General features: G+C 49.0%; 2 protein-coding genes and 1 long non-coding RNA gene across 3 annotated transcripts in view; 2 read left to right on the top strand and 1 right to left on the bottom strand.

Annotated features, from left to right (window-relative positions):
• brwd1 (bromodomain and WD repeat domain containing 1) overlaps nucleotides 1-15,020 on the top strand; it is a 1,114,832-nt gene that overhangs the window by 1,013,659 nt on the left and 86,153 nt on the right. The gene's annotated exons all lie outside the window — the stretch shown is intronic.
• On the top strand, nucleotides 115-636 carry LOC141377969 (uncharacterized). Its single transcript, XR_012391183.1, has 3 exons — nucleotides 115-187; nucleotides 267-455; nucleotides 531-636. It is a non-coding gene; the product is annotated as an uncharacterized lncRNA (long non-coding RNA).
• LOC141377971 (uncharacterized) lies at nucleotides 2,088-5,251 on the bottom strand. The gene is made up of 4 exons (XM_073924204.1): nucleotides 3,360-5,251; nucleotides 2,766-3,273; nucleotides 2,218-2,403; nucleotides 2,088-2,139 (listed from the first exon to the last, which is right to left on the bottom strand). Exons 1-4 carry the CDS (start codon nucleotides 4,018-4,020, stop codon nucleotides 2,088-2,090), a joined length of 1,407 nt encoding a protein of 468 aa, XP_073780305.1. The 5' UTR covers nucleotides 4,021-5,251.

Raw genomic sequence — 15,020 nt, 5'->3', positions numbered from 1 at the left:
ATGGTTCAACAGGTTTCTGGAGGTCAGATCCAGCCTGCCTGGCGGGAATGCTGCCCGTTATTTCTTCTTCACATCGAGGCCAGCCAGCTGTAAAAATCTAAACCAGTATTTCCAGATCGCTTGGGCCGAGATGAAACTTCCGGGCTGCCCCACATTTACCGACGTGCGTTCATCAATCGCAACCCACGTAAGATATCCTTTACCCGGGGTAGTAATTGTGATATTTGCGGTGAAATTGTGGTTAAATGTGTCTCTGTCCCCCCCAGATTAAGCATGCTCACACCGGCGATCTCAGAGCGAAGCTCTCTGATTTCATGGCCCATGACACCGGTACCTCTGACCGGTATTACGCAATGAACTTAACCGCAAGTCAAGCAATGTCGTACCGGCACTGGTTCGAACAGGCCCTGTGTGCAAGTCCCGGTGATAATCAAACGGATGGCCGTCCTCCATCGGTGAGTAAGTGTGTTGTTGCCCGATTTACATAGCTCAAACCACGGCTGATATGTGTCTGTTCTTCTTTCTTCTAGGAGAAAAAAGTGGCCAAGCGCAGCAGCCAAGCAAGCCGGCTATCCTCCAACTCCAAACGGCGTAAATTGCTTCAATTTCCCCCTTTAAATAAAATTGAATAAATTACCTCTGTGTGTCCGTGTCATGTGTCCGAATCCGAATCGAGCTACGTGGCTGTGGGCTTGCGCCCTGGGCGTCCGTCCTAGCGAGCCGGCCCCAGGCGTATGTCCTGATTAATCAGGCCTGAACGAGGGATGAATCCGTATTAATGGGGTACAGGTCACCGCTTAGAGACGCGTGGGGCCGGCTGTGGGGACTCGTGATAACACTTTCTCCATAAAGTTAACCTCCACTCCACAGCTGCCCTGTCCTGACCTATTCATGCATCTCTAAGGACCGAGCTGTCCCGGGAGAAGCTTGCTAATATACAGAATTGGACTCAAGGCCTTCTGGGCGTTCAAAGCATTTGCAGACCTGGACAGATTTGTCCAGCCCATCACCCCCTTGTGCTGGAAAAGGGATTCATTCTCCCTATGAGCTATCAACCAAGGCTGAACCTGGACGGGGGCGTCCCGCGAGTCACTTTTAACACTCAAGGCAGGGATAGTTTGTCCCAATTGGAACGTAGCCAAGGCAGAACCTGGACGAGGGCATCCCACGTGACACTTTTAACACACAAGTTAGGGCTAATCTGTCCCAATCGGAACGTAGCCAAGGCAGGACCTGGACGCAGCAGGCATACAGCGTTGAACTAAGAAGACAGGGCTCATTTTTGTCCCCACTGAATTTACTTTTACCACACAGATAATAAATAAAAGGAATAATGAAGACACTGAACACCATTTGACCGTTAAGTTGTACAATATTTATTCAGGACGATTCAGAGTCTTCTGTTTGTTCGAGCGGGCGAGCGCCCTGGCTTTTCCCTTTGGCAGGGCGCCATGGCAGCGTCCTCCTGCTGGTTCCCTCCTGGAAAAGAGACACATAAAGGGAAGTTAGCCAATGCCACACGTTCTGCTGTCCACGCCAAAGAGAATGTGATTTTTACCAGGGGAGAGACGGAAGTCTCCGTCCTCTTGCGCCCTTTCCGCGGGGGGCTTTCAGTGCCCGCTGCCTCCCCATCCTCCTCCTCCTCCTCCTCCTCCTCCACCAGGGCCCTTTCAAAGAGTCTGCGGCGCTCGCGTGCTTGGAGAGGTCCGAGGTGAAGTGCGTAGAACTTATCTGAGGTTGAAGTGTCATGGCACATGAATTGCGCCACCTTGCGGCGATCCTCTGAAGAGTGTGCATTCTTTGCCTGCGTCGGAGAGAGACAGAAGCTTGATTAGGATAGAAGCCGCCGCTGGTAGTTACAGGGGCGTCACAATGCCTACTCACATGAGTCGCGATCGCAGTGCGTACGTCAGTAAAGGTGGGTTTGCCTGGAAGGCCCATACTGAGCCAAGCAGACTGAAAGTAATTGTTCAGGGTCCGACAAGGACTGGCTCTGGAAGTGAAAAAGAAATAGGTAGCCTGGCTCCCTCCGGGGAGACCAGCCCGCAGCGCCAAAAACCTGCGGAACCAGCTGTATTCCTCCCTGTTTAGGGACAGCTGAGCCGCCCCAAAGGCTCTGTTTGTTTTGTGAGTGGTAATCTGCCATCAGAGAACAAGCAGTGAGTGAGTGAGTGAGTGAGTGAGTGAGAGAGAGAGCATGCTACTGGTGACCCCCACCTTACTTGCGCCATACTCACGTTAATGACATAAGCAGACTCGTCGGGGCTTCTGGAGGCCTCTTCAACCTCCTGGATTGTGAGATTCTGGAAGACTCCACAGCGGTGCCCAGAGATGGAGGTTAGGTAGCCAGTCAGAAAGCCATAGAAGCGCCACTGTTGCCTAGTGCTTGGGTTGGATTCGAGGCTAGCTGGTGAAAGACATTAGACAGATTAGACCACCGACGGTTCTATTTCCTTTCTGGGTCACCAACAGCTCTTGGCTGCTGGTGACTTGTACTCCGGGGCGCCAGCAGCTCAAACAACAGCTGCTGGTGGCCCGGAGAGGAAATGTGCGTTTCTTCTTCAGGGGCACCAGCAGTTCATGGACTGCTGGTGCCCCTGAAGAAGAAACGCACAACTCCTCTCCGGGCCACCAGCAGCTGTTGGTTCATCCAGCCACGTCGGTCTGCCCCCCTTCCCTCCCGAATGAGTCCCATTCGCGGGGGAGAGGGGCAGACAGACGTGGCTGGATGAACCAAGTGCTGTTGGTGCCCCGGAAGAACGAACAGGGGGAATCGCTGGAATGGCGGAAGGGCTTGCTTACCTAGCAGGGCGGGAATTTTCCTCCCAGCGGTCCGGTGACAGCGCACCAGACTGGCCTTGGGGATCAGTCGGCTTTCCTTCGCCTGCTTGGTCCTTACCTCGTGCACGACGACACGCCGGCGTATGCCGCGGATGAGGGCTCTGACCTCCCTTCGAATCAGAACCAGAGCCGTGCTGGAGAGCTGACAGGCGGCCGGCGGCGTCTCCGAGAGGTAGTCTAGGAACTGAGCCACGTTCTTCAGGTAGTGCTGCCTGGTGGGCTCGGCCATGCGCGTCTGACCTAGCCGGGCGGCCCACGCTCGGATTCGGGCTGGTTGGTTGAGGAAAAGGAAGTCCCCTGGCTCCGCGGTGCCCCTGGCCATGTAACCCAGGAAGGCTTTGATTCTCCCCAGCTTCGAAGTGACGTTGTTCCGCAGGCGCGCGGTGGGCTCGCTGCCCAGTTGGTACCCTTCGAACTCCCCCAAGAGAAGGTCTGTGGAACGAGCACAACCAAGAGTCAACTTCCCCGAAGGCACACAGCCAGCAGAGCGACAGTGACGTGCCTGAAATATACTCAACTCAGCGCGGGGACGTGGTCCGGGAACGGGTAGGGTTCCAAAGCCTCCGGAGGCTCGGGGGGCGTCGGACCTCCGGCCGCGCCTCGCCCGGGAGCCGGTGGTGCAGGAGGCGACCTGGTTCTCCTCGCCCTCTTCCTCCTCCTTCTCCCCCCTTCTCCCTTCCTCAGCTCCCGGTAGAGGCGTGTGATCTGGAGCAGGGTGGACCGCATCTTGGTAACCTGTTTCCCCAGGTCCGTGAGCTGAGCCTGTATGCGCTCGGTGGCGCGCCTGCAGCCGCGGTCAGCGCACGGGCGGCCGGCCTCTGGGTCCTCCGAGTCCCGCTCCCCCTCGGAGGACGATGCTAGCTGGGACACGACAGGGATTGCAGGCTGGGTGGACCGCAGCCACTGCAACTCCCGAGCTACTTTCCGGCGTTTCGCCCTCCCCATAGCCTCTTTCCTTCCCGAGGTCGAGAGCTCCGCGTGCTGCCTCAAGTGCCTGTCTAGGCGGGCTGGCGTCCGGCGACAGCCCGGGACCGGGCACGGTGTCTTCCGCGTGTCCACGCGGCCGGCGGCCAGCGCGAGCAGCAGCCGCTTCTCGTCCGAGTTGGCCACCTTGTGAACGGCCGTCAGGTGAGGCGCAAGCCGGCTGTAGACGTTGAAGCATAGGGCACATTCAGCCATGACCGTGCTAGAGCCAATGCAGAGGGGGAAAGGGGCCCGCACGCCACGTGCGGCGGTTAATAAGCGGCCGGAGGCGGCGTCCACTTCCGCGTCATGACGTTGGTGGACCCGTATTTCTTAAAGGGGAAGGACACCCCCCCGCACCAGGAGGTGTAAGCTGATGCCCTACGGAGATCCATTCGGTTCAAGCTTTCTTTTGTTACGACTTCTCAAGCAGGGGGGAGAGGGGTGTCCACCTCACTCCCTTCCCCCCTTTTCAAAGGAACCAGAGGGGGTGTCCCGTTAAACAATGCACCCCACCGCCCCTTCATCGTTGCCCCGGTCAGTGGTTCGACACCTCTCTCTCTTGTCACGACTCGAGTTGGGGAAGGGGTGTCCCACCTCACTCCCTATCCCCCCTTCATTTTGCTGTTCTGGCCAGCGGGAGCCTTTCTCGTTCACTTTTTCCACCCCAAAATGGGGATTGTTTGAGCCCCATCGAACATGCGCCGTTTTTTGGGGGGGAGGGGGCAGCTCCACACGCGCCAGCCGCGGGAGCTTTTGCGACCTGCTACAACCAACATGGGATACGCACCAACCATCGAAAGGGGGGTCCAGACAGCCCGTAACCCCGGCATCACTGACCCTGGCACGTTTCACCTCGCCGGAGTCCACTAGCTTTCCCCTCCCAACCAACCACCCTCACTCCCCCGGGAGCAGGGTAGGCGGGGTGGGGGTCAGCCGGGAGCCAGCAAGGATAAACCCAGGGGGTGGGCGGCGTTGCGGGCGGACGGACGGGATGTAGACGCACACACTCGGGCGGGGGTAGAATCGAAGCCCACACCAGCTCGTTCCCTACGCTGCCCCTGGGGCCTCGATTCACCACGCCGGGTGACTCGACCGAACCCACCGAACATCCCCCAGCCCTCGCAGGGCGAGGGGCGTGGGGGGCGGGGGCACGGGCCGAGTATCGGCGCGGGGGAAACGGAGTCCAGGGGGGCGGGCTGGCGGGCGGGCTGAGCAGCAGACAAGCTCTGGGTCATTTAGCCAGACGGGCCATCTGGGTCCTTTACCCACAGATCGGGGCGGGAAGGGGGGGCGCTGTGTGCGGAGGGACACCCCCACGCCTCCCTGATACAGCGCCCAGGACGGGGAGGATCTGCCACACCCATAGAGGCCGACCCCATTGGTGCTTTGGGGGGCCTGGGTGGGGGCCTAGCCCCTGGGGCGCCACACTAGCTCCTATCGATCAGTCACCGTGGGGTCTGGCGACTGGACTGTCAGAGACTAAGTCCATATTTTTACGCCTTCCCAGAAACCCTGATGGCAGGTCAGAGATTGTGGGTGTCGGGCAAAAACCTCCAGGCGCGGGACGTCCCGACAAGTAGGCCGGGAAGGGTGGTCTCCCGTCGGGCATGGTTTGGTGGGCTCGGGCCTGGGTCTAACCAACGCCCCGGTGAGCGCCAGGCATAACGTATTCCTGTTGGACCTTTGGCGCTAGATGCGTAAAGATGTGCCGCTGGTGAACCATCGATGGAGCCGCTGGTGAACCATTAATGGGGCCTCTGAGATCCAGCGTTGGGGAGGCCTGTGCCCCGCGCGCTCTGCCCGGGGCACACACACCCTTCTTGGGGAGCGAGCCCAGCCCCTCTCCCTGGCCTGGGGCCTCTGAGATCCAGCATTGGGGAGGCCTGTGCCCCGCGCGCTCTGCCCGGGGCACACACACCCTTCTTGGGGAGCGAGCCCAGCCCCTCTCCCTGGCCTGGGGCCTCTGAGATCCAGCGTTGGGGGGGGGGCCGTGCCCTGCACGCTCTGCCCGAGGTACACGCACTCTCCGGCGGCAAGCGCTGGTTCCAAAGGACCCCCTAGATTTGCACCTAATCACCAGCCGTGCCCGGGCACCCCACTATTAAGCCCGGGGACACTAACTCCTCCAAACCGCATGGATCAGACAGACGTGCTGCTGGTGACCCAACTGGCCAAGACGTACCGCTGGTGACCCAATCGGTCTTTGGGTTTGTGAATGGGTCACCACCGGCCCTGGGCTCGTGTATGGGGCACCAGCCGCACGTCGTTCTAGCCTCCGTCTGCGATGGGGTCTTATGTTTGCTGCGGGGTGACGGACGCTGGGAGACGGGTTAGCAGCTCAGAAATGGACCCTTGACTCCCGTGGACCCCCTAACTCCCATGGTGTTCAGACCACTGGCCTTGCCCGGATTTGAACGCTTGTTTTTGGGTTAGCTTTGCTGGTCAAGAGGCCTGGATCCTTGGAAGGACCAGGGCAGCAGTGCGCATTTGGTTTGCCCGGATTTGAACGCTTGTTTTTGGGTTAGCTTTGCTGGCCAAGAGGCCTGGGTCCTTGGTAGGACCAGGGCAGCAGTGCGCATTTGGTTTGCCCGGATTTGAACGCTTGTTTTTGGGTTAGCTTTGCTGGCCAAGAGGCCTGGATCCTTGGAAGGACCAGGGCAGCAGTGCGCATTTGGTTTGCCCGGATTTGAACGCTTGTTTTTGGGTTAGCTTTGCTGGCCAAGAGGCCTGGATCCTTGGAAGGACCAGGGCAGCAGTGCGCATTTGGTTTGCCCGGATTTGAACGCTTGTTTTTGGGTTAGCTTTGCTGGCCAAGAGGCCTGGATCCTTGGAAGGACCAGGGCAGCAGTGCGCATTTGGTTTGCCCGGATTTGAACGCTTGTTTTTGGGTTAGCTTTGCTGGCCAAGAGGCCTGGATCCTTGGAAGGACCAGGGCAGCAGTGCGCATTTGGTTTGCCCGGATTTGAACGCTTGTTTTTGGGTTAGCTTTGCTGGCCAAGAGGCCTGGATCCTTGGAAGGACCAGGGCAGCAGTGCGCATTTGGTTTGCCCGGATTTGAACGCTTGTTTTTGGGTTAGCTTTGCTGGCCAAGAGGCCTGGGTCCTTGGAAGGACCAGGGCAGCAGTGCGCATTTGGTTTGCCCGGATTTGAACGCTTGTTTTTGGGTTAGCTTTGCTGGCCAAGAGGCCTGGGTCCTTGGAAGGACCAGGGCAGCAGTGCGCATTTGGTTTGCCCGGATTTGAACGCTTGTTTTTGGGTTAGCTTTGCTGGCCAAGAGGCCTGGATCCTTGGAAGGACCAGGGCAGCAGTGCGCATTTGGTTTGCCCGGATTTGAACGCTTGTTTTTGGGTTAGCTTTGCTGGCCAAGAGGCCTGGATCCTTGGAAGGACCAGGGCAGCAGTGCGCATTTGGTTTGCCCGGATTTGAACGCTTGTTTTTGGGTTAGCTTTGCTGGCCAAGAGGCCTGGATCCTTGGAAGGACCAGGGCAGCAGTGCGCATTTGGTTTGCCCGGATTTGAACGCTTGTTTTTGGGTTAGCTTTGCTGGCCAAGAGGCCTGGATCCTTGGAAGGACCAGGGCAGCAGTGCGCATTTGGTTTGCCCGGATTTGAACGCTTGTTTTGGGTTAGCTTTGCTGGCCAAGAGGCCTGGGTCCTTGGAAGGACCAGGGCAGCAGTGCGCATTTGGTTTGCCCGGGTTTGAACGCTTGTTTTGGGGCAACGGGGCCCTCGTTAGACCCCTGGTTCGTTCAACCGCGAAATCGAAAAATGCACTAAGTCCTTCATTTGAGTCTGTTATCGAAAACTCGACGGCAGGTCAGCGAAACCCAGGGACGCGCTACCCCCCCTCCAGGCGCGGGTCATGCCGGAGAGAGTGGTCTCTATCCGGGCATGGCTTGGTGGGCTCTCCCCCTGGTCCAACCAACGCCCCCGGTGAGCTCATCCATAGCGTTTGCCAGCGGTCGTTCCAAAGACCCCCCCCCGCTAGAGACCCACCATCCCCCAAATGAGTGTTAGTTGTTTCAAACAGCAAAAAAATAAAATCAATGCATTTCGTTTTCAAAATGATTTTTTTTTTACTTTCTCCCTGCGGTTGTAAAGAGGCTGAAGAGAGTAATCGCTGTGAATTAAAGAGGTGACATCTATTCTTTTTTGCTATCTTGGATGCTTAGCTCTTACTTTTATGTGATTGCATTAAGTGGGATCTATTATTAAGCACAGAGTTTCGCTGCCGTGGTGTTTGGCTTTAGCACTTGTTCCAGCAAGATTTGATTAAATGGGCCACGCTGGAGAAAGGGGAGCGGAAGTAAATACATTCAGACTGAATGGACTTGAAATGGGTTGCTGTCATTGTTTGAAGAGCGTGACATAGTGACGCACAACACCAGCCTCCCTCCTTCAGGCAGCACTTTTTCATTTCCCATCTCGCAGACCAAACAGACTCGACTGGGCTTTGTGTCAAAGCATCTTTCCAGGCATTTTTTTTTTTTTTTGTATAATCCAGGCAAATGGATTTTTCTTCCCCTTTGTACCCTGTGTGACACCAGTAAAGGCCCTTTTAAGGCTCATTTTGCAGCTTTGAAAATGGCATGTTCATCCTCATCTTAAACTCCAGCCCGAGGGCATTTCCACTGTTTAATCATATTGTGCAAACACACTTTCTAGTACCTCCTAGTAAATTCAGCACAAAACAGCATAGGTAACCGATTTTACATTTACATAGAACACCAAAGGGCCAGGCGGTTCATTCCGCTGTGGCGACCCCGAAATAATAAAAGGACTAAGCCGACAAGAAAATGAACAAATGAATGAACCATAGGTAGTGCGGTCGTCTCACAGCAAGAAGGTTGCTAGGTTGCTGGTTCAAACCTCGGCTCAGTTGCCGTTTCTGTGTGGAGTTTGCATGTTCCACAGTCCAAAGACATGTGATATAGATGAATTGGGTAGGCTAAATTGTCCGTAGCGTGTGTGTGTGTGGATGTTTCCCAGAGATGGGTTGCGACTGGAAGGGCATCCGCTGCGTAATATGTGCTGGATAAGTTGGCGGTTCATTCCGCTGTGGCGACCCCAGAATAATAAATGGACTAAGACGACAATAAGCTTAGCTACCACATATTCTAAACTCGTATATAAAACATTTCAATCGTGAATTGTTGTAGCCCTAATTTACAGTAGGCTATTTATTAAGAAATGAAAAAATCTACCTGATATAATTATTATTATTATTATTATTATTTAAGTAGGGTGGAGTTTGCATGTTCCCCCTGCGTTCGCGTGGGTTTCCTCTGGGTGCTCCGGTTTCCACCCACAGTCCAAAGACATGCGGTACAGGTGAATTGGGTAGGCTTAATTGTCCATACTGTATGAGTGAATGTTTCACAGAGATGGGTTGCAGCTGGAAGGGGATCTGCTGTGTAAAACATGTGCTGGATAAGCTGGCAGTTCATTCCGCGGTGGCAACCCCAGGTTAATAAAGGGACTAAGCCGAAATTTTTTTTTAAAAATCTACTTTTACAAATGCAGAAATGTTCTAACCGACAGGCCCATATTCAGTACAGATACATTTCTTAATAATTAACCTACTAAAAATTTTAACTATTAACGTATGCTAGGCCTATATTTTTGTTTTCACAAGCTTTGTGAGACGTAACGTAAATTCCGCTTTTAAATAATAGTCACCTATAGCTTTCGTCATGAGCCACGCCTGTGTTCAAAATGGCATAAATGTTTTTAAAGTGCACTATGAAGGGAACACAATTGTAAATCTGAACTCTAAAAATACTTTGAAAGCAAATCACATCTAGGAGAGATGACTTTACTTTTTTTTTTTTTTTTTTTACAGATCATTCCAAGTTTAAATGTCGAAACATTCTAAATGAAAAGGGCATAGGGGGGATAATGAGAAATAGAACTCAACCAGGAACTATGCTTCTAACGACAGCTCTAGAGGTAGTTTTAAGCTTACAAGTTTGCAATGCAGTTTGCGAATGCTCGTTGGAACGACGAATTTGGGAAACGGCAAATCAACAAACTATCTTTGTAATGACGGAACTTGCGACCTTAGTTAGCTAACGATGGCTTTCAGAAACGCACCCCTGCATAACCCCTATACAATTCACTCAAACTACTTATTTAAAATGAGCTGAATCAACACAATTCTTGAGTTTTTAGAGGGTCAACTTAAGGGTTTTATGTTAAATACACTTAAATTTGTGAAAATTATTGAAATAACTTAATTGATTTGTGTTGGGGCAACATAGAGGAATCGTGTGTAAGCCAGCATTTTTTACAGTGTTTATATTACAGTTAAATATTGTGTGATTTCAAGGGCGTAGAATTGGCACGGACGGAGAGGATGTGTCCCCACCAATTACTGTAATGTCCCTACCAATAATTTAATCGACTTCAAAATAAAGTAATGCTCCGTTAACCCTTAGTAACCTACAAGTGCACAAAGGGTTATAGTCAAGTTTGCTATGAGTTCACTATAAATCTATAAACCACGGCTGGGCAATTAATCGGGATAAAACAGATAACAGCGTCACACCTCTCTAAATTTCTCTAGATTCATGCATCCTTAAATCCAGATTGCTGTAAAATAATGGAAATTGACTTTTGCAGCATGGAACGTGATTCATTAATTGTTACTTGTATTATTAAGAGTTTATTAAGTACTTTATGGACTGATTTCACGCGGCTGCTGTTTTAAACAGCCAAATCGAGGCTGCGGTGGGAAGAAACCCAGAAGTTTCGCCTGAGTCACTCAGGATTGTTGTGTACCTGGCTGTATATCTTATCAGCGAAGAGAAATCGACACAAATTTGTACTTTCACCACCTTTCAAGTGACTCAAATGTTCGTTCTGATTGAATAGTGAAAATGAAAAGGGATATTAGGCCTCATTTTCAGCTAAGTTAAGAAAAAAAGCACTAGTTGGCTAACGTTTTCTTTCCCAAACACACATTTTTAATGCCATTTATTAATTAACTGATTCTTTCACTATATTAGACCTGTCACAATACTGAATTTCGATACTGAAATTTTAAAAAAGGCCATTTCCCCGTTAAGATTTAAGGCACTGTTGATGGCATTCGTAAACAACGATCTGCAGATGAATCGACTGATCTTCACGGATTTAAACGCTTCCATGTCCGTCTATCTGTGTTTGTTCTCGATAAAGAGCGGTGAGCTGATGACACGTCCAATTACAGTCATTTCTGTTGAGCACTGGTGAATACTAAGGCTAATCAGCAGCGTTTATGAGCACGTGTGTCACGATAACCAGCGATCGTTCTCCATAGATCACTGGTTCTCACACAATACCCATGGACTACACTTCTGGCTTTTCCTGGACTACATATTCAGACATGCACTCACGCCCAGACACCCATGCTCACTCATCTAGACTGATTACACTCGCAACACCTGAGGACTATCAGAGACTGATTGCATTTATTACATAACCCACGCATTTACCCTTTTAGTTTGCCTAGTCTTGTTGATCTGTTGATAACACTACAACGTGGTTTCCCTGTCTCATTTCCTGTGTTTTGACCCAGCCTTGTTTATGCTTGTTCTCCTGTTTAGCCGCCTGCCTTACGACTTATAGCCTGTTTAATGACTACGATTCTGGACTGCCTGTATATACCCGTTTGCACCTGTATTGACTATTGCTTGCCTGACTACAATTAAACCTGCATATTGGATCTTACCCTAGTTGTGTGTGTCATTCCCCGACGTTACATCGTGTTTTTTCCCACCGCAGCCTCGCTTTCATGTTTTAAAATGGTGGCCGCGTGAAGTAAGCGTATTCGTGTTTTTTAAAGCGCAAAAATATATTGTCAAGAGTGAATCTACACCCTTGTGTGATTTACAAATTCCCTTAAGGTGTCTGTATTCATGTAACTGTAAATCTATTTTCAGACTATGAATGCATACTTAATCGGAGTGTTATGTGTATCCAAAGAGTCCAGCATTTTCTTCACCCATTACAATAGTTGTTATGGACACCGGTAGGAAAAAAAAATGGAGCTGCTGACTGAAAAAAAGCTCAGACATGCATGCAGCTTCATATCGGCAGCAGCAAAGCGGTGCATTTCTCTCATCAGTCTAATTAAGCTAAGTGGCAGAGCTTTGAATACGGCTGTCTAGTGACATTGTTATGAAGGTATTTGCATTCTAGTGGGGATTGATAGAGTGGATTCTAGTAAATGAAAGTCAAGAGAGCAATGCTGGATGTACAGTATGGTGCACCCGGGAGCTATTTCTGTGACACGGTGACCTCTATATGGGGTCTGCTATCAAATGACACCCAGCAGGAGTTGCTCTCTGGTGAATTATTAGAAGAAATAACACCATAGATTTTCTTCATGGCAATACAATGAAATTGATACAGTGATAACATGATGTCTCTTTGAATGTGAGAGCATTCAGAGGATTTTTCTCCTGTGTTGTAATCAAATGTCAGAAGTTGAGAAATTGAGCAATTGAAAGAACTAAAGTGTTCATTATACACTTCCTTCGAATAATATATATATATATATATATATATATATATATATATATATATATATATATACACACGTGTGTGTGTGTGTGTGTGTGTGTGTGTGTGTGTGTGTGAACTTGCGTGCGTGTGTTCTTTTTAATGTAAACTTTATAAATGCTTTGGCAAAACATTTGTAATATTTGTCATGCCATTAAAGCAATGATTAAATTAAATTAAGAGAGAGAGAGAGGTTTGCCTCCTTTAAAACTCTCCTTCCTATAATGTTTGTTGTCGGACAGAAGGAGAATGAGCAGAGGCTGATGAGCACCACAATATGCTGCGTTACGTCTATGCCATTGTATAATTCCGTAAAAATATCGATACCAAATTAAAAGCTTCCGAGTGTCAATATATCAATACTCGAGCATCGATGTGCACATCCCTAATAGTAAGTAATATATCTAAAAGTGGACAGATTTGGGCAGACTCCATCATGTTTCTCCCTAATCATTTGACGCTACATTTCATAAGCAAGGTTTCTTATTCCTATAAACTTCCAGTGATCATCAGGCTTTCATGGCATCATTCTTCATCATCAAGCTGACATCTATGGCCGCATTTAATCCATTTCATTTTCATGCCTGGGTAAGATTGTATAAGCCTTTATCCGATAAAAGCCGACAACTGTTCGCCACCCCTGTTTGTGCCCTCGTCCTCACCTCTGCTTGTCATTAACGGATAATGGCGGCAAATGGCAGCATTTCAACTGGAAATGTCGAGTCAACACGCAAATGTGATGAAGGTGTAAATCCTCCACCTATTATAACACATCTCGCTTAATTTGAAGGCAGTGTTCTTCTCATTGTGGCACATTGCATTCAGACGGATGAGATGAAAAATGTTAGACAAATGAAATGGCACTGCTGATGTGGCGAGATTGTGGGGAGAGCTAACGCAATTCCTCTATTTATTGCGGTGCAGAGAGCTGTCATGGGAAATCAAAACACAGTTCGTCCGCTAGGTTTGTGGCATACTCTATCATCATTTCCATGATTCAGGTGTTCCATAGATTTAGACATGGTAATAAGTACATTAAGCATCCATTTTTAACTTAGAACCTCTTTGTTGTTAATGCTAATATATGATTTTTTTATTCACTTTTATTTGTATAGCGCTTTTCACAATATTTATTTCAAAGCAGCTTTAAAAAAGGTGCACTGTTACGATCCAAAATCCCAAACAGGCTATATATAGATATTTTGCTAGAATTTTTCTTGTTTCCTTGTCATGTTCTTTACCCTGGACTATTATTTCTAGTAATATAAGTAATGCGGATCACCCAATTTTCTTGGGTACTACTGTTGTTATTGATCCCTGCCTCTATGACATCTCTCTAAGTAATAAAAGCCCGCTCATGGATGATTGATTGACTGAGAAGGCCATAAATCTGATGTCTCCATTGAACCACAGTGTATGTATGTAGATTTGAAGCAGTGGGAAGTAAAATGTAAACGGTGTAAAAACTCAAATGCTCCAGGTCTGCCCTAAAGCAGGTTTTTTGGTGGATTTGAAGAGCTTGAACACATCAGCGTCAAAATCACATTTGAAACTGTAATACAGGCCTACCCAAATCCTAGCAGGGGAGCAAAAAACAACAAGAAAAGGCCTGTCAAGCTACTATCAGGCTGCTATCAGCTGTTAACAGCAAGTTTTTCTAGAACAACCCCAGGAATGGAGTCACAGGACAGTTTGAAGCCGTATTATACTGAATTCTGAGCAAGTGAAAGTCAAACTTATTCCATGATATTCTGATCAATCAAATGGGATGCAATTCATTTTAAAAGGGTCATAACCTGATAAATCAGAATTTCTTTGATTGTTTGACTTATAACATCCTATAAGTTTCAGAACGCAAACTTTCTCAAGAGCCGCGTTTCCACTATTGCACCTAAAGCGTGCAAGTCGCGTTTCCACTGTCACTTCCGGGGCCTACTCCGGCCAAAGCGGGGCTTTCTCGGGGCCAGCTGGGGGGAAGCTGGGGCTTCGGGGTGGAGTGAAAGGAGAGGGAGACACTAGTTTTCTGATCGCACACTAGTACATGTGCTAAAGAAATAAATAAATAAGGAAAAGAAAACATCTAGCCTCTTTTTGCTTATGATCGCCCTTGTGTTTCATAAAATAATAAAGTTTTACTTTATAAGAGACATTATTTGCTGCGTCCTCCTTGAGGTTTCAATAATGTATGATAATAAAAGGTTGTTGAGAGTATTAGTCACGTTTAAAAGGTGTGTGCACGTTTAGATCCCTGTATGTGTGTGTGTGTGTGTGTGTGTGACCGAGCAAAAGAGCGCCCCCTTTACAGCTCTGTTAATGCCACCAGCGGCTTTTATCTTTTCTTTTTTTTTATTTAGGGGGGATAATACTAAATATGAATATACAACAGAAAGACATGAGACTTTACAAATTACTTGTTCATTTTTGTAGGCTCTAAACAAAAGTGTCATATTTTGATAAAATAGCCTAAGCTATATTGAAATAATTAAAAGAATTACAAATATCGGATATATTAAAATCGCATTAAATAAATAAACCAATATAAAACAAACAATAGCTAGCTATAACAATTTAGATATATAACATACATAAATCAAACCGTTTTAAAGCCATATTAAACTTTCATTTCACAAAGGCCTATCTAAAAAAAGGTTCAGGATATTTTCTAAAAACA

Source organism: Danio rerio, chromosome 15 (genome assembly GCF_049306965.1).
Source record: "Danio rerio strain Tuebingen ecotype United States chromosome 15, GRCz12tu, whole genome shotgun sequence".
Taxonomy (NCBI): Eukaryota; Metazoa; Chordata; class Actinopteri; order Cypriniformes; family Danionidae; genus Danio; species Danio rerio.
The sequence above is the reverse complement of the archived record's forward strand: the minus strand, read 5'-3'. Positions and strand labels throughout refer to the sequence as shown.

Bases quoted from the DNA above. Each gene is read 5' to 3' on its own strand.
- LOC141377971 (XM_073924204.1), bottom strand. From the start codon at position 4,020: ATGGCTGAATGTGCCCTATGCTTCAACGTCTACAGCCGGCTTGCGCCT. The intron at 3,274-3,359 runs GTTGAGTATATT...CTCGTTCCACAG, and splicing joins GGACCACGTCCCCGCGCTGA to ACCTTCTCTTGGGGGAGTTC. The intron at 2,140-2,217 runs GTGGGGGTCACC...CTCTGATGGCAG, and splicing joins GTGAGTATGGCGCAAGTAAG to ATTACCACTCACAAAACAAA.